This window comes from Phytophthora cinnamomi (assembly GCF_018691715.1).
Source record: "Phytophthora cinnamomi strain GKB4 chromosome Unknown Contig50, whole genome shotgun sequence".
NCBI classification, from domain to species: domain Eukaryota; phylum Oomycota; class Peronosporomycetes; order Peronosporales; family Peronosporaceae; genus Phytophthora; species Phytophthora cinnamomi.
In genome coordinates, this window is record NW_027150983.1 from 424757 (window position 1) to 441408 (window position 16652).

The following is a 16652-nucleotide window of genomic DNA, read 5'->3' on the forward strand; positions in this document are numbered from 1 at the left end:
TTGTATTGATCGATAGGAAACTTAAGAGAAGACAAGATAAGCCTTCGGGCAACAATAACAGAACAGCTTTTCCTCCCAACCACGCAAGGGCGACACCGGTGCCTGCAGTGAACGACCTGCAGCTCAAGGTAAACCTCGTAGGTAGGATTATGACTGTCGGTGGGCACATCTACTAGTGTAGCGTGTGTTCATCCCTGGCAGGGCCAAGAGTTAGTGGCCGGTGTATTGGTAGCGACGAGTCGTCGCCAGGAACTGGAGGAGCGAGAACGCACTCCATTTATTTCTTCCCGCCGGAGTATAGCTCCGGCACCCTCGTATCACGCCGTAAAAGGCCGGGACCCTTCCTTCTGAGGGCCTGCGAGGTATATTTTGAGTGTGAGAGCGTGCTAGCCTTTGCTCGTGGCTAGTGACGCTGAGGCTTCCGTCGGTCGCCTAGCGGAAGCTCGGTACACAGGGGAAACATCAACCCGGTGCAAGGGAAAGTTCCTGGGCCTTCCGGTTCTAACCCTAACAAGCCCATTGAGTCTTCGGTGACTTGGTGGGTGTTGTTGGTGGGGAAAGTGTGCCTTATATAAATTAGCGCGTGTTCCTACACGACAACTGGTGCCGCGATCCGGGATTGGTGTGACCTTCTGTGTTTCGTGCTACTGCAAGGTCGATCGACTTTACGAGCAACCAAGAAGAAGAAGAAAAAAACGAAAGAAGAAGAAAAAAGACGAAGAAAGAAGAAAATGGCGAAAGGATCACGTTCAGCAGTACCAGCAACTCCTGGCGGAACGCGTGGCGACGACTCGACTGCGGCCCTGATCACGCCGCATCTCGACCCGATTGCTGTACGGACCGTCAGCTTCGACGACTCGATGACTGGATCCGACGCCAAGGACGAAGAAATGGATGAAGACTACGACGATTACCTGGAGGAGAAGGCGCCTGCGCCAGCGGTGGTGACACCCGAGACTCCGGAAGATGCAGTGCTGTCTGCGGGACGCAGCGCGGGCACGCGTTCGTTGTCGCGAAACCTCGCGGTTGAGCATGACGATGACACGCGCTCCGTGACGCGCAACCTCGCGGATGAGCTGGATGATGTGGATGGCCCAGGGCCAGCATATGACGATTTGGAAGACTTTGAAGACGCCGCCGACGACTCGAGGTCACCGGTCCTGACGACTCAAGTGACCGAGCAAACCTCCGGTAACCGGCCGCCACTCAACGGTGACACTCCGGCGGCCAACAAGGTTCTCGGTCGACTTTACGAAGAGATGAAGAAGAGCGACTGGGGTGAGCTATTCGAGCCAACGATGACTCGCCAAGCGGTTTGGGCCGATTTGTGTCACGAGTTGGCTCGCCCAGTGAGTTCCGTAACAATCGAACAAGTGGTGAAGGAAACTGAACGATTTCTGAAAGCATTGAGGCTTCGGCCTCTGGAGCACCCTTCGCCGTCGACTCTGGAGTGCTGGGTGCCGGCCGAAGCGGCGCGGATCTCTGGAAATGGAGGAAACGACTCCGCACAGCCTTCGGCGTGAACTCGTTCACTCAGGACGACTCGCGGAAGACTCGTGCGGCTCGCGAAGTGGTCGACCCGGCTAGCGTACCGCTGCCGACGACTCCGAAGAGGGCAATCCGCGAAAACCCCAGCCGAAAACCCACCGGAGGGGTGTTTAGCGTGTCAGGGGAGCGATCCCCGTACTTTCAAGACTCCCACATGGTGACTCCACCAACTACGGGCAACTCAGACCGCGCTGGACACACCACCGATGACTCAAAATCGGCCAAGGGCACGAAAAGCAGTTCAGGACGGATCATGATCCGCCGCAGTGGGCCCACCGACGACTCGTCGGACGAAGAAGCGGACTTTAACGGCGATGGAAGAGCGCAGATGGGCGAGTGTCTGCGCCAAATCCGTGAGGTGACCGAATCCGAGTTGCTTAACGCAACTCCGAGGATCGAGGTGGCAACGCATCGCCCACTGGGGCAGATCAAAGCATTCTCGGGCACCAGGAACAAGAGCGAGAACTCGATGCAATGGCTTCGCGCCTTTGTCTACGAGATGAAAGGAACGCGAGCATCGCCCAACGAATGGTGCATGCCCTTCGAGCTGAGTCTTCGGGACGGCGCCCTACATTGGTACCGACAACTGCCCAAGAAGACCAAACGAACGTGGAGCCTCTTAAGCGAAGCTTTCATCAAATACTATTGCTCCCAGTTCAGCCAGTCAACAGAGACTCGTTACTACTCAGCCAAGCGCGAAGACAAGGAACATGTTTGCGACTATCTAAACCGGCTCAATGGCTATGCCAGGAACGCCGGAATTCGGTTTGAGAACAACGGCCGCAAAGCACGCGACCACGTCAAGCGGTTCCGCGAGACTTGCGGCGACCGAGGACTCGAACAGCGCCTGTGCCACCTGCGCATCTCAGATATACATGAGTTGGAAGAGATGATCCAAGAGATACTGAAGATTGACGAGCGCAATTCGTCCCGCGAGTCGTCGCTGCCTCACTCTCGAGCTCGGGATGCCTCCCGACGACGTGATGACAGACGTCGCGATGGCTCGCGCCGTCACGAGCACTCGGAAGACACTCGCCAACGTGATGACCGCCGCCGCGACGACTCGCGAGATGCTTACAACCGTCGCGACCGACGCGAACGAGATTATGAGCGTCGTCGCGGCGACTCACGCAATATGCCTCGCGTGAGCCTAGCTGAAGCATCTGTCGCGGACATCGTCGCTGAACTTCATGAACGGGACACGCGGGACACGCGGGACACGCGGAGCGAGCTGCACCAACAATGCCACAGATATGATGGCGACAGCAACAGCGAAGATGGAAGTGAGCACGGCAGCGACGACTCACAACGTTGCGGCGAAGACTGGGGTGATAGCTATTCGTCAGACGGAAGCGACCACTACCTTGCGGCAGTCAATGACAACGAACAACGTGTCGCCGCTGAAGGCACGCCCGGCCAGCCAACTGACAACCCTGGGGTGACTCAGCGGGGCGCAGCCAAGGCCGGGACAATCGGCTCCAGAACCGCGGTTACCCCGACGAGAAACCTCGCCAGTATGGGCCGTGGGAGGCCTGCGGGGCCCTCTATCACTCGGCGCACCACTACCGACGTCGGTGCAAGCTGTGCGAACAAGTGCACGACGCCGGAAAATGTGAAGTGTTCCAAGAAATCACCAAGATCATTAAGTCCAAGGTGGACAAGAAAGACCTCACACCCGAGCTCCAAGAACTCCTGTTTTCTGACCATTTAAACTAGGCAGCCCGCCAACTACGACTGGGTTGGTCCCAATCGGGCTGCCACAGTTAGCCGAACCCGCAATTGAAGCCGAGTGCATCTTTGTATTTGTGGGCGAGTGCGAATGGACGAAGACTGAACAAGACAACGACAGGAAAACGACGGAATTGGAAAAGGAGAGAGGCGACTGCCTCGGTGGAGGTGTCTGTTGTGAAGAGGACGATAACGATGAGGTGGGAGATACCGCCGAAGACTGGCTGACGAGCGCAATACAAGAAGACTCGCGCCGACGACTCGTTCCAGAAGTGCGACTCTTAGCTGGAGAACGGATGGGATGGTGGTCGGCGCAGAAATTTGACAAGCGCGTAAGGATGCGGACACTGGTGAACGGAGCCGTGAACGACTCGCGCACGAGGATATTGCTGGACACTGGAGCAAACGTCAGTGTCATCTCGGAGAAAACTGCCAAGCGACTGAAACTCCGCGAAGTAGTGGGGCATGGACGTTGCATGGATGTACAAGGAATCACCAAGGGCAAGATGATGACGACTCGCCGAGCGAAGGTGAAAGTCACCCTTGGATGGGAGCGCGTTTATGTTTTTGAAGTCTGGATAATGAATCACTGCACCGGGGTAGAAGTGGTGCTTGGCACCGACTTTATGATCCCGGCCGGTATCCGACTGGACCTCCTAAACGCGACGGCCAAGCTTCCCGACGAAGTAATGATCCCGCTGATCAAGACTCAAAACATGATGGACGAGGCCGAAGGAAGCCACGTCGCGTACGGTCCGACGGAATCAATGTAAATACCGGGCCATGAATGGGACGAGTTCAAACTACAGCGGCGACAACCCGAGCCGACGACCCACGTGCCTTGGATTCGCCGAACTGAGACGTTCATCCCGACTGTCACCAGGTTCTACAAGGGACGTCCGGTCAGGATTCGACTTACCAACGCCACGGATAGGTTGGCGAGTTGTCCGGTGCACTTCCCGGTGATAGTCTGGGTTCCGATTGGGTCGCTGGTGAAGACTGAAGGCTACGTGCGGCAAGATTCCGCAAAAACAAGGAGTGGCAGGTACTCGCATACGCTGCCGCCCGAGACAAGACACTACTCAAGTGGGAGGCTGAACTCTACCAACAATGGTTGGCCAAGCAGCCTCCAGCGGTAGAACAAGTGAGCTACCCGACACCCAAAGGTATCTTGCAGCGACCTGATGAAGACTCGGCCGAGGAACCACCCGTCAACGGTGAACGTGACAGTGCCGACGACTCGTCGGTGACGGATTACTCAGAATGGATAGCGGAGGAACATCACCGACGACTCGACGCTACTGCCGGCGACTCGACGGGGGTGACGACGACTGACGCTGAAGCCATGACTCCAGATGCAGCTGGACCAGGACTGGAGACTGCTGAGTCGACGGTGCGCTGCGACGAAGACCAAGGACTAGAGTGCAGTCCGAAGAGGCATCCACCGATGACTCAGACTGCATCTAGCCGAGACGCCGGAGACATTTCAACGACTCTCGACCAGACGTTCATTGCAGTAATGCGCGTACTGGCCACGGAAGGTACCGACGCCAGAAACGACGAGACGACTGAACACCCGGCAGCGGACATCGAACTAGAGGACTACGCGCATGAATAAGCATTCCTCCCCGATTTATCGGAAACAGCACCGACAACGCTCGACTACTCGGCGGTGAACGTCAAGAATCCCGAGTTGTCGGCAGACCAACAAGAGAGCCTAATCGAAGTGCTCCGACGCCATGAAAGTATCATGATTACAAGCGGGAATGCACTCTCACCACCAGCATATGGCGTTGTCTGCGACATAGATGTGCAGGGGCACGCGCCGATCAAACAGCGGGCCCGACGGATCCCATTCAAGTATCTCAAAAAATTGTACGAACTACTCAAAGGACTGCTCACGGCAGGGCTCATCGCGTTCTCGGACAGCCCGTGGGCCTCGCCAATCGTCATTGTCCTCACGAAGAATGACCAAGACATCCGCCTCTGCATCGACTACAAGATGGTCAACGCGGTAACGGCGATCCTGGAGTACGCCAGGGCCACTCGTCGACGACTTGCTCACGGACCTGGAGACTTACCTGTGGTTCTGCTCGCTCGACGCGGCCAGCGGATCCTGGGCCATCCTGATGACTCTACGTGCGCGCAAGATTTCGGCATTTGTGTGTCCTCTGGGGCACTTCGAGTGGCTACGAATGCCTTTCGGCCTCAAGAATGCGCCGATGATCAACCAATGGATAATAGACAACGCGTTGTGGGGATTTGTGCAACCGAAGGGCGGCTGGAACGCCTTTGCAGCAAAGATGAAGGCCGCCGAAGACTAGGCAGAGCACTGCCGACGACTCGAGTCGTCCCTTCGCCTACCAGGCACTACAGCGACGACTCGAACCAAGTTTGCAGCTGCCCGCGATGACTCGAAGACGGCTGAACCCATTACTATGCTCATTAACAGCCCAGAAGCCGATATGTTTACGACCAACGAAGCTGACGAGTCGTCGCTGGTGCCTGTGTTCGACCGGCGATCCTTCGTGGACGATATCTGTTTCGGTGGCGAAGACTTCGACAGTTGTTTGGCGACGCTGGATCGGCTCCTCAGTCGTTTTGTAGAGTGCCGGATCAGCGTCAGCTTTACCAAGAGTATTTTCGTGCAAGGCCGCGTCGACTTCCTGTCCCATGAAGTGCCAAAAGACGGCATTCGGCCCGATCCGAAGAAGTTGGACGCGATCACTAAGCTGTCTTTCTCACGAACGAAGAAGGGAATGCATCTTTCCTAGGAGCGCTGAACTATTACAGCCGCTTCATCGAAGACTTCGCTGTCTACGGCGCGGCGCTGTACCAGCTGAAGGAAGACGATTTCGCACCAGTGGGTGACCTCACAGTTGACCGCCGGAGTTTCCGAGCTCTCCAAGACAAGGTTGCGGCAGCGCCGATACTCCGCCACTTCGACCGCACCAAGGAAGTGCACGTCATGCTGTTCGCAAATGAATGGGCATTGAGCTCCACGCTGCTACAGCTGCATGATGACAAGTTGCACCCTGTTCGCTTCTGCGGACTTGTATTGAACGATGCCGAGATGATCTATCATGCGGCGGAGAAAGAGGTGCTAGCGTTGTTGCTACTACTGAAGACTTGCTACACTCAGTTGGCGGGGCGGACAATACGAGTCTACACTCGCTTCTCCACATTGGAATGGATTACCAAGTCGAAGTCACTCTTTGTGTAGTGGGTCTAACTTGACTCACTACTTTAGCTTACACGTTGCGCAACGTATATGAGGAAGCGTAAGTACTTAGTAATTACTTAGGTTAATTATATTTGAATACACAAATATAAGTTAAGTAAGATAGGATTCCAAGTGACTTAGATTAGGTAAAATGAGAACTGTATTGTTTGTAAATTGATTTTCCTCTAAAATCCGCTAAAAAGTGTTTATCATCTATGAAAGGGTTGGCAGCGGCTGGCTGTCAGAGCCCCGCTAATATGCATGACTCTGATTGGTAGAAAGATGCTGCTTTCTACCAATAGGATCTTTTGGGTATGTGTGGACCACTCATTGTGGTGGTCCACTTCAATGTATCCATTGGTGTGTCTTACACCAAGGTGAGGAAGTATCCAAAACTTTTAACAGATAACCTATCTGTTAAATTCACAAGTGGCTTGCAGCCACTTGTACGTGTAACCCCGTTACACCATCCCCCCCTTATGGTTAGACGCGCGGGGTCCCCGCACGTCAATCTTTTGGAATTGACCATACGTCAATTCTCCGCGTTTGGAGAAGAAATCCGCGCTCATTCAACGATGAGCGCGCCTCAGAAGAAGTCTTCTAAGTCGGTGGGGAGTCATCTCTCCATCGACGACTACTTCGATCGCCAGAAGGCGAAGTACGGCGACGTCATCGACTTCGACGACGACGATGAAGATATGGAGGGCGAGGAAGACTCGCCCTCAAAACGCAAAGACTCAGTGTCGAGCGAATCGCTCGACCCTCACGCCAAGAACGTTCGTCCGCGTGAAGGGGACGAATCGGACGCTTCGAGCTCGAAGCGTTCGCGAACTGAAAGCGATACCCCACTCGCTTCCGCTGGGGCTCTCAGTACTCCGCGCGCTGCAGCAGCAGCGCGCGATCCATGGATGCCGTCCGCGTGGACCGGTATGGGAACTCGGTACCTCCGAATGAGGTGCCGCTGTACGTATGCAGCGCCATCAAAGATGACACTGTGGCTGCCGAGCTGCACTTTGATGCGGAAACGCATCAAAGGCGCGATTACTACATCGGACTCTTTCATGAGCTCCGATGGTTTCAAAGCAAGAAGACCTCTTCTCGCAGCAAAGTGCCCGAATGGCAGGCACTTTGTCAAAGCTGGAACGCCTTTGTTGAAAACTTCAACAAGAGGCCGAGAGCTTACCGTGATCGGATTAAGCAAGCGCGTGATCGCTTCGAGACGTACTCGAAGCGTGGAAAGCTGGAGCAACTTCATGTTGCTGCTGAGGAGGCAAATGTGCCGTGCGCTGTGCCCGAGGGCTTTCAGTGCACGAAGTGCTTTCCAGGCGCGGTTCGCTTGAGCGACCGCGGCCTGAACGGGTACACGTCGTTCCGTGTGCCCGAGAGTCTCAAAGAGCTCCGTGCTAAGTTCTTAGCACGTGAGGGTTCGGGCGCTAGCGATGATCGCAGCGCTCGTGTAACTTCCGCTGCGCCAGCGCGTACTGCTCTTCGTACGCCCTCACCATTTCCGGAACGTCCTCCAGCAAGACGTTCCGCGGCTCCCATGTATCTCGATGGGGAGGAAATCCTCTCCAACGAATACGAAAACGAGCCCCTTGAAGGTTCGTTTTCGGGATACTATGGTCAACAATCCGCTCAACAATCCAGCGGGTTGAGCCGCGGGCGTCACGGATCGGCGGTGGCGGGGGTGGGAACACGCCCCGGGTATGATCAGCCCCGGGCTGATCAGTATGCGCCTCTCCACGACCGGGTGACCGTCGTGGAGCGTCTGCAGGGTGCTGAGTTCGCCGCCCTGAAACAGGAGCTGGCGAACCAGAAGGCCCAAGTCGCGGCGGTCTCGCAGACTGCCTCGAACATCCAGGTCGAGCTGGGGACCCAGATGAAGGGGTTGCTCCAGCGCGTCCGCGCGCTGGAGGAGAGGCTGCTCGTCGCCGAGGCCAAGTCCTCCACTTCTGCCTCGGCTCCTGCCGAGGCTTCGGGTCAGCCGAGCTAGATGGCTCGTGCTGCAGGTATGGCTTCAGCTGTCCGACGTAAAAGGTCGGATGGAGGCGCATGCTAGACGGTATGTCTAGCGTGTATGCGTTGCCGTGCCGTGCCAACACAGTGAACGGCCCGATGAAGCGCGGAGCAAGCTTGCTTGCTCCGAAATCCGAAACTGCATGTCTAGGCAGGTTTTGTGTAGCTAACAAAACTAATGAACCAACTTTAAATTCATTTGTGTTGCCTCTGCCCGCATTGTCTGCGTTCAGCTTCTGTTGATCAACAGAAGCTGCTATTGTGTCTTGGACAAACCGAATCACGGCTTGTCTTTTGGTGATGAAACTGATTGCATCCGAGCTGAAGTCATTCAGCTCGCTCTCCGCTAGAGGCCCGGCCTCTGCGTGGTCTTTGCGGTGTCTGCGCCCTGCGCAGACCCGTGGTCTTTGTCCTTGTTGCTGGGGGAGTTTGCGCCCTGCGCAGACTCATGTGGTTTGCTCGTTGTTACAGCTGACACTGTGCAAGTGTCAGCGGTTTTCTGCGGCTGCTGTATTGCAGTCGTAGGTCCTCCCCCACTTAAAGTGGGAGCCATCACTCCGAGTAAACTCGGTAGACGTGGATGTCGCATGGCGTTCACGTAGAACGGTGTATGCCCTGTCGAGGCATGCCCGGAGTTATTGATGGCAAAGTCTGCCATCGATAAGCACTCGCTCCAGTATTGGAACGAGTGAGCGTAGCTCTTCAACATATCGACGAGCACGCGATTCACGCGCTCGGTTTGACCGTCCGTCTGCGGATGATCCGCAGTCGACATGGAAAGCTGGCTCCCAAGAAGTGTAAACACTTCTTGCCACAAGTGCGCTGTGAAGCGCGGGTCTCTGTCCGACACGATGTCGGTCGGCATGCCATGGTGTTTGAACACCATGTGGACGAACAGACGGGCCGTCTGCTTCGCGGTCACTGCTGCCGGCACCGCAGCAAGATGTACCATCTTCCTGAAGCGGTCGACGAAGACCACAACACCGGTGTTCCCTCCGCTGTCCGGGGGAAGACCAAAGATGAAGTCCAAAGACATGGACTTCTAACACTCCGACGGAGTCGGTAGTGATAGTAGTGGAGCCTGCGCGAATGGCGCAGGCTTTACGCGTTGGCATACCTCGCAAGCACGGATGTACTTGCGCACCCACTGATACTGGTGGTGCCAGTAGAAGCCGCGCGTGAGAAGGACGTATGTCTTCTCACGTCCGAGATGTCCCGCAGTCGGGGCGTCATGATATTCGTACATGATCCTGAGTCGCAGGTCATGGTCATTCGGTACGACAACGCGATCCGCGTTGTCGTCGACTGCATTGTAAAGATGCAGTCCGTCGTGCACACGAAAGCGGTGTGCACGCGCTCGAAGGTGCTTGGGCAGCTTCTGACGGGACTTGTCAGAAGGCGCTGTGCCATAGGCCAGCAAGAGCTTCGCGTCCGCGTCGTGCGCGTACGCGGCCTGCACATCATCCAACAGAGATGATGTGGGTTTGCTCGATCGCATGACGTCAATGGCATTGACGTCAGCAGCTTCTGCGTAGTCCGGCCGACGTGATAACGCGTCGGCCACTACATTCAATCTTCCGGGTTTGTATTCGACCCGGAAGTTATACTCCGCAAAGAATGAAAGCCATCTCGCCATTCTTTGTGATATGTGTGGCGACTTCACTGCGGTGCGCAGTGAAGCATGGTCGGTGTAGACCACAAATGGTCTACTTCCAAGCAAATACACTCGGAACTTTGCGAGTGCGTACTTCATGGCAAGGCGTTCCTTGTCATGCACCGGATAATTGCGCTCAGCTGGCTTCAGCTGACGTGATTGGTAGTAGACGGCACGATCACGGCCCTCGTGATCGTGCTGCATCAACGCGCATCCGATCGCGAAGTCGGATGCGTCACACACAACGTGAAATGGGCGATCTTGGTCAGATACTGCCAAGATCGGTGCCTCAGTCAAGCCCCGCTTGACTGCATCGAATGCCTTTTGGCAATCGGGTGTCCAATTCCACACAGCTTCTTTCTTAATAAGCTGTGACAGCGGGCGGATCTTGCCCGCATAATCCTCCACATACTTGCACAAGTACGTGGCCAAGCCAAGGAACTGCCTCAGTTCCTTGACACTTGAAGGCGTTGGCCATTCATTGATCACTCTGACCTTTTCCGGGTCAGGGCGAACACCATTCTTCCCTACGAGACACCCGAGGACGGGTATCTCGCTCGCCCCGAAGATGCACTTTTTCAGGTTTGCGTAGAGCTTATGCTTTCGCATAAGCTCAAGTAGCTTCCGGAGATGCACCCTGTGCATCTCTACGTCGGTCTTCTCGTCCACAGCCCGGCTGTGGATGAATACATCATCGAAGTAGCTCGGTGCGAAGTCGCGCACCGAGCGCAACAAGTGCGTCACGCACCTATTGAAAGTCGCAGGGGCGTTCTTAAGCCCTGTGGCATTACTAGCCACTCCCAGAGCATGCCGCTTGGCGTGCTCACTGCCGTGAGAGGGATGTCGCTCTCACGCATTAGGATTTGGTAAAATCCATCTCGCAAGTCGAGAGCACTGTAAACGGTGCTCCCGGCCATCGAATCGATGATAACATCTTTTCGCGGTATCGGCGTCTGCGCCGGTACCGTCGCATCGTTCAGCTTATGGAACGATGCGCCATCCACCCTGTGGCTTTTTGACACAAAACATCGGAGCACTGTGCGGGGACTTTGATTCCCGCACTTGTCCTGCTTTGCGACGACTTTCAAAGAAGTCGTCGATCGCTTTTACTTGCTCTCGCGGCAGTGGCCACTGCCGCGTGACACAGTACTTCGTGCCCGGCACGAGATCAATCTCGTGCTGAATGCCCTTATCCTGCGGAAGCTCCGCAGGAATCTCTTCCTGGAGTACGTCTTTGTACTCCCTCAACAGTTCGTAATAGGGACTCGACTTTAACGAGTCCCAACCTTGTTCCTCGAAGCGCTCTCGCTTCGTCTTCGCACTGAGAGTGTCTTCACTCTCAGTGATACTTCCCATGAAGAGCTGTGTCAGCTCTTCGCTCTCGCTCTCCGTTCTTTCGCTGTCCGAAAGAACGCAGACTTGCTCGATGCGTCCATCGTGCAAGTCGCGCGTGAAGCGCTTCCAACTCATGGCTGGGAACGAAGTCAACTCCGACGCCGTCGTCGGAGGACTAGCGAGTTCCATCTCACGATACTGGAATCCAGTATCAGTGCGCGTCAAGACGCTTAGCGTCTCGACATCCGGTGTCACCGCCGCAGTCTGCCCAGGGGACTGCTCTTGTTGCGTCTCGGTCCCGGACCGAGACTTGCGCAGCGTTTTCCGCTTGCGCCGTCTTCTTGTTGTGCGGAGCCGGGCTCCGCACAGTTGTTCTTCTGATCCAGGCCCGGCCGTGGACAGTTGTTCGCCGGCGGACTCTGTCTGCGGGCGCGCGATATCAAGCCCGGCTTGATCGCATGGCCCTTCGTCGTGCAGCCCGGCTGCACGACAGCATGCAAATTGCGTCAGTGCGGTACGTTTGCAACCGCCCGCACTGTTTGCAGCGTCAACTCCCGGAGTTGACACGCCTTCGTCACCTCGACGCCAGTTATTGGCGTAGCCCCTCATCACCGGGGGTGCGTCGACTCCCGGAGTCGACGGGTCGTCGTCGACCTGACCTCTTCGGGTCAGGGTCTGTCCCATGCGTACTTGAACGCGAGTGTTGGTTCCCGGAACCAACACATCTTTTTCTTCCGACGTCGGCAGCATTGCCGACGTGGGTCTCACTTGTGCGCGCCCTCGCGCACTTCTTGGGCACTCCGGGACAGCAGCATAAAGCGCTGTCTCGACTGGTGAGCCGCGTGCACCTGCTGGTGCGTGCGCTGCGGTAACAGGGCCATCGCTCTCTGTTCCGCTATCGCGTCCGAAGCGCACGAGCGTGCGCTTCTTCCAGTCTATCACCGGATCATGCCGTGCAAGCCACGGCATGCCCATTACCACGTCGAACTTATCGTCCAGGTCCAGGACGATAAAGTGTTCGACAAACACTCGTTGTTTGTACGAGAAGCGCACGATCACGACGCGCTTCTCGGTCTTTACGATGGCACCTGTTGCCAGTCGTACCTCCAGAAGACTTCGAGGTGTATCTACCTCCTCGAAGTCAAGTCTCGACAGGCTTCGTAGTCGAACAAAGTTGTTCGACGCGCCGGAATCTACCAAAGCTCGAAGAGAGTCACTCGCTCTCTTCGAGTAAGCCTTCAAGATGACTAGGTTTGGCCTGTCATCTTGTTTCTTGCAGTGAGAGCTGGTCTCACTGGGGGCTGCAGTCCTCAGTGTCGCGTGCCCGATGTCGGCACGCGTGACCGCATTACCAGTAGGGCGCCCCGCGCCTACTGGATGTTCGCGTTTTTTGACGGCCACCTCCAGGGGGCATGGGAGCTGTACACTCCCGTGCAAAGTGACCGATCCTTCCGCAACGGAAGCATCGCACGTTATCTCCCTGCTGCTGGTAACCAGCAGTTGTTGCGTTCGAGAGGTCCATTGGTTCCGGACCTCCCGTCCCCGCTACCGGGCGTGGTTGCGGCCTCGGCACGTTCACATGCAGTTTAGCCTGCCGCAGGCTAAACTCTTCTTGCATGGCAAGGGTGATTGCAGCTTCGAGAGTACTCAGGTACTCTCGGAAGAGATAGGTCTTCACGGGCCCATCTCTGAGCCCCTTCATGAACGTGACGACCTTGGTCGCCTCGTCAATCGGGTTAGTCACGATATTTGATACCAAATATCGTGCGCGCTGCGCGTAAGCATGGACGTCATGCTTACCCTGCTGAAGGTCGAGGAACTCCGCCCTCGACCGGAACTCGTTTTGCGGGGGCTCAAACACTTGTTTGAGCTCCTCTTTGAACACTTCGTACGTGCTGAAGCACGTAGGATCGGAGAGTCGGCGTCCATACGCCCAACTCCTTGCGCGTCCGCCAAGGCAGGACATGGCGAACGCGACCTTCGACAGCGGGTCGACGATGCGTCGAGCCGCTATGGCTGTGTCGAGCTCGACAAGCCATCGGAGGAGAGGCTCGCCCTCTCTTCCCACGTAATTGCTTACGTTCAACTTTAATGGTTGAGCACGCGGTGTCGTCCCTGACGACGCCGTCACTGAGGAAGCAGCATCTCGCTGCTCCTTCATGATGAACCCCAGAGCAACACCATGTTGCTCCGTCGGCGATAGCGTACGCAGCATTGTAGCTATCGCCGCTTCTCCAATGACTGTTGACAGTCGTTGGAGGGCTTCCCACTCTGGGTCAGACAGGTGGGGGCAGTCTGCGCGTGCAACATGCGTTGCAGGCGTATTGGAGCTCTCCATGGGCACCTCTGTGCTCATGGGGTTCTCGGCTCCGCGTTCGTACACCGCGTACGAACGTCAAGCAGTCGGTCGTTGGACGGACTACAAAGTGCTACCAGGTGTAGTGGGTCTAACTTGACTCACTACTTCAGCTTACACGTTGCGCAACGTATATGAGGAAGCGTAAGTACTTAGTAATTACTTAGGTTAATTATATTTGAATACACAAATATAATTTAAATCAGATAAGACTCCAAGTAGCTAGTTTAAGGTAAAATGAGAACTGTATTGTTTGTAACTTGGTCTTCCTCTAAAATCCGCTAAAAACTGTTTATCATCTATGAAAGGGGTTGACAGCGGCTGGCTGTCAGAGCCCCGCTAATATGCATGACTCTGATTGGTAGAAAGATGCTGCTTTCTACCAATAGGATCTTTGGGTATGTGTGGACCACTCATTGTGGTGGTCCACTTCAATGTATCCATTGGTGTGTCTTACACCAAGGTGAGGAAGTATCCAAAACTTTTAACAGATAACCTATCTGTTAAATTCACAAGTGGCTTGCAGCCACTTGTACGTGTAACCCCGTTACACTTTGGGAGAGCTGTACAATTCGCGATATTGCTCTCCCCGTGGCACCTGATCGTCCAACGAGTCAAGGAGAAGGACTGTGCCTTCACCCAGCTGCTCCAGTCGACGGTGATCAACTTCGTGGATCTCGATGACTCACTGGAACTGGTTGCCCCGCCGACTAAAGGCTCACCGACGACTCGCATGGACCCGAATTTGCTTTATGCACGCCTACCGACGACTCACACAGGCTTCATGGTCTCTTTCGATGGGTCAGCGAATACTGAGAAGTACGGTGATTACGGCAGTTGCTCATGGATCTTGTGGAGCCTTCCGGAGTGGAGAATAGTTATTGCAGCGAACGCTTACACCGAGAAAACCACGGTCAACATCGCCGAGTACACCGGTATGATCAACGGCGTTCTCGCCGCGATCGAACACGGCGCCGAAGACTTAGTGGTCGTGGGAGACTCGAGACTCGCGATCCAGCAATCCCTAGGGTGATAGTTTGCCGGAAGGAATCACTGATGGCACAGCTGAATCATCACAAGGAGATCACGGCACGATTGCGGTCAGTCAAATACCTGCACGTGGTACGCGAATACAATGCTGCCGCGGACTCGTTGGCAACAGAAGCCTTGGAGTCAAAAGTTTCCAAGGTCATTTTGAGTGAAACCCGGAAAGCAGAGTTGACCGGACTCAATCGGATACAAGAAGTGATCTACGAGTCGCCGCCGCAAGGATAAGAAGCACAAAACCTGGTTCCAGGAGGCTCTCTTCAAATTCTGAGCGGCGTCTCAACCGTGAAACGCAAGAAATTTGCTGATTTCGTACGTCCAGAACCTGGAATGCTACTGGCGATGCCTCGGGCGCAGACCAAGAGCAAGAAAAAACATGTCCGATTCACACACGACAAGCCGAAGCTACCGCCGAAGACTCGCCCTAACCGGAAACCTCCTGAGATTCAACCCCCAGAAACGACTCAAGCTCCACCAGCAGCTCCTAACGCACAAGACATTGATCCTGTGAAAGTCCAAGAAGAGAGACGAAGACGCATAGATGCTGCACCAGACGAAGAATTACGACGGGCTAACCTGAAGACCTTGCTACGTGGAGATGTTGAGAAACTTGGATACCGAGCCGCCAGAGATGCATGGAAAATCTCAGATAAGTTCGTGTTGTCGGAGGACAATTTGCTACACTACATGGGAACGAGTCGTCGGCGTGACGCTGAGTCGCAAGAGGAAATCTCGCTGCGTCTGGTGGTACCCACCACGATGATTCAAGATGTGCTTCAGAATTGTCATGACTCGCTGGAAGGTGGCCATCAGGGTGTGGTGAGAACCTACCAGCGAGTCAAGCGAGATTACTATTGGTTGGGACTCTACACCGACGTGGAGAAGCACGTGAGATCGTGCCCCGATTGCAGCACCAGCAAGAGCCGCCCCCAATTGAAAGGATACTCTCCTGGCAACGTGCTGGCGGAACGGCCTTTCCAGATAGTGTCTATGGACTTTGTGATACCACTGCCGAAGACTCGGAGGGGCAACACAGCCCTGCTGCTCTTCCAGTGTTCTTTCACGGGTTTCATCATTGCGAAAGCCATGGCGGATACGAGCGCACGCAAGGCGGCACAAGCATTCGAAGAATGCAAATACCGACGATTCGGTGCGCCATCACTCATCCGCCATGACCGCGACCCACGGTTCATGAGCGAAGTGTTCCAAGCGTTTGCAGAAATGATGCACTCAAGGTCCCGAGCAACGCTGAGTTACCGGCCGCAAGCCAACGGTCAGCAAGAACGGTCAGTCAAAACTGTAATGCAATCCGTCAAGGTATACGCCGAAGACCCGCTCCAACAAGACTGGGACGAGATCGTGGAGCGCTTAGTCTTCGCCATCAACAACTCACAAGACACGACTCGAAAGGAAACACCATTCTACTTGGTGCACGGGTGGGATGCCCAGTCAACGCTGAAAGCCATGTCATCCTCGCTCCGACACGGCACGCCGAAGCAGTCAGACACACTGGCGTGGCGCCGCGAGGTCAACAGACAACAGCAGATTGCTATGGAGATGGCCAGGGAATACCAAGCCACCGATAAGACTCGCAGAGCCCGGGAACACAACGCCAAACTCAGCAGGAAAGAGAAGACGATACTGGCAAAGACTCGGGATCACGAGTCGTCGGCGGCGGCACAAGACCAACCGTCTACGGGACAAGACACCCCCGTCACAAGTCACCTGTCGCTCCAACCAAGTAC

General features: G+C 55.4%; 7 protein-coding genes across 7 annotated transcripts; 5 read left to right on the forward strand and 2 right to left on the reverse strand.

Moving 5' to 3' along the window:
* Positions 1-731: 731 nt before the first annotated feature.
* On the forward strand, positions 732-1523 carry IUM83_06544 (Eukaryotic/viral aspartic protease; the record flags this gene model as incomplete). Its single annotated transcript, XM_067930765.1, has 1 exon — positions 732-1523. The coding sequence occupies one exon, from the start codon at positions 732-734 to the stop codon at positions 1521-1523; it is 792 nt and encodes a 263-aa protein (XP_067789692.1).
* Positions 1524-1702: 179 nt separating this feature from the next.
* IUM83_06545 (uncharacterized protein) lies at positions 1703-3264 on the forward strand (the record flags this gene model as incomplete). Its single annotated transcript, XM_067930766.1, has 2 exons — positions 1703-2939; positions 2996-3264. The coding sequence occupies 2 exons, from the start codon at positions 1703-1705 to the stop codon at positions 3262-3264; spliced, it is 1506 nt and encodes a 501-aa protein (XP_067789718.1).
* Positions 3265-3614: 350 nt separating this feature from the next.
* IUM83_06546 (Eukaryotic/viral aspartic protease) lies at positions 3615-4894 on the forward strand (the record flags this gene model as incomplete). Its single annotated transcript, XM_067930767.1, has 2 exons — positions 3615-4024; positions 4297-4894. 2 exons carry the CDS (start codon positions 3615-3617, stop codon positions 4892-4894), a joined length of 1008 nt encoding a protein of 335 aa, XP_067789693.1.
* An 847-nt stretch (positions 4895-5741) lies between these two features.
* Positions 5742-6499, forward strand: IUM83_06547 (reverse transcriptase; the record flags this gene model as incomplete). Its single annotated transcript, XM_067930768.1, has 2 exons — positions 5742-5989; positions 6070-6499. The coding sequence occupies 2 exons, from the start codon at positions 5742-5744 to the stop codon at positions 6497-6499; spliced, it is 678 nt and encodes a 225-aa protein (XP_067789868.1).
* A 575-nt stretch (positions 6500-7074) lies between these two features.
* IUM83_06548 (uncharacterized protein) lies at positions 7075-8492 on the forward strand (the record flags this gene model as incomplete). Its single annotated transcript, XM_067930769.1, has 2 exons — positions 7075-7275; positions 7371-8492. The coding sequence occupies 2 exons, from the start codon at positions 7075-7077 to the stop codon at positions 8490-8492; spliced, it is 1323 nt and encodes a 440-aa protein (XP_067789690.1).
* A 369-nt stretch (positions 8493-8861) lies between these two features.
* On the reverse strand, positions 8862-10088 carry IUM83_06549 (reverse transcriptase; the record flags this gene model as incomplete). Its single annotated transcript, XM_067930770.1, has 2 exons — positions 8862-9557; positions 9633-10088. 2 exons carry the CDS (start codon positions 10086-10088, stop codon positions 8862-8864), a joined length of 1152 nt encoding a protein of 383 aa, XP_067789875.1.
* A 1062-nt stretch (positions 10089-11150) lies between these two features.
* On the reverse strand, positions 11151-13860 carry IUM83_06550 (reverse transcriptase; the record flags this gene model as incomplete). The annotated part of the gene is made up of 3 exons (XM_067930771.1): positions 11151-11986; positions 12083-12697; positions 13038-13860. 3 exons carry the CDS (start codon positions 13858-13860, stop codon positions 11151-11153), a joined length of 2274 nt encoding a protein of 757 aa, XP_067789849.1.
* Positions 13861-16652: the final 2792 nt, after the last annotated feature.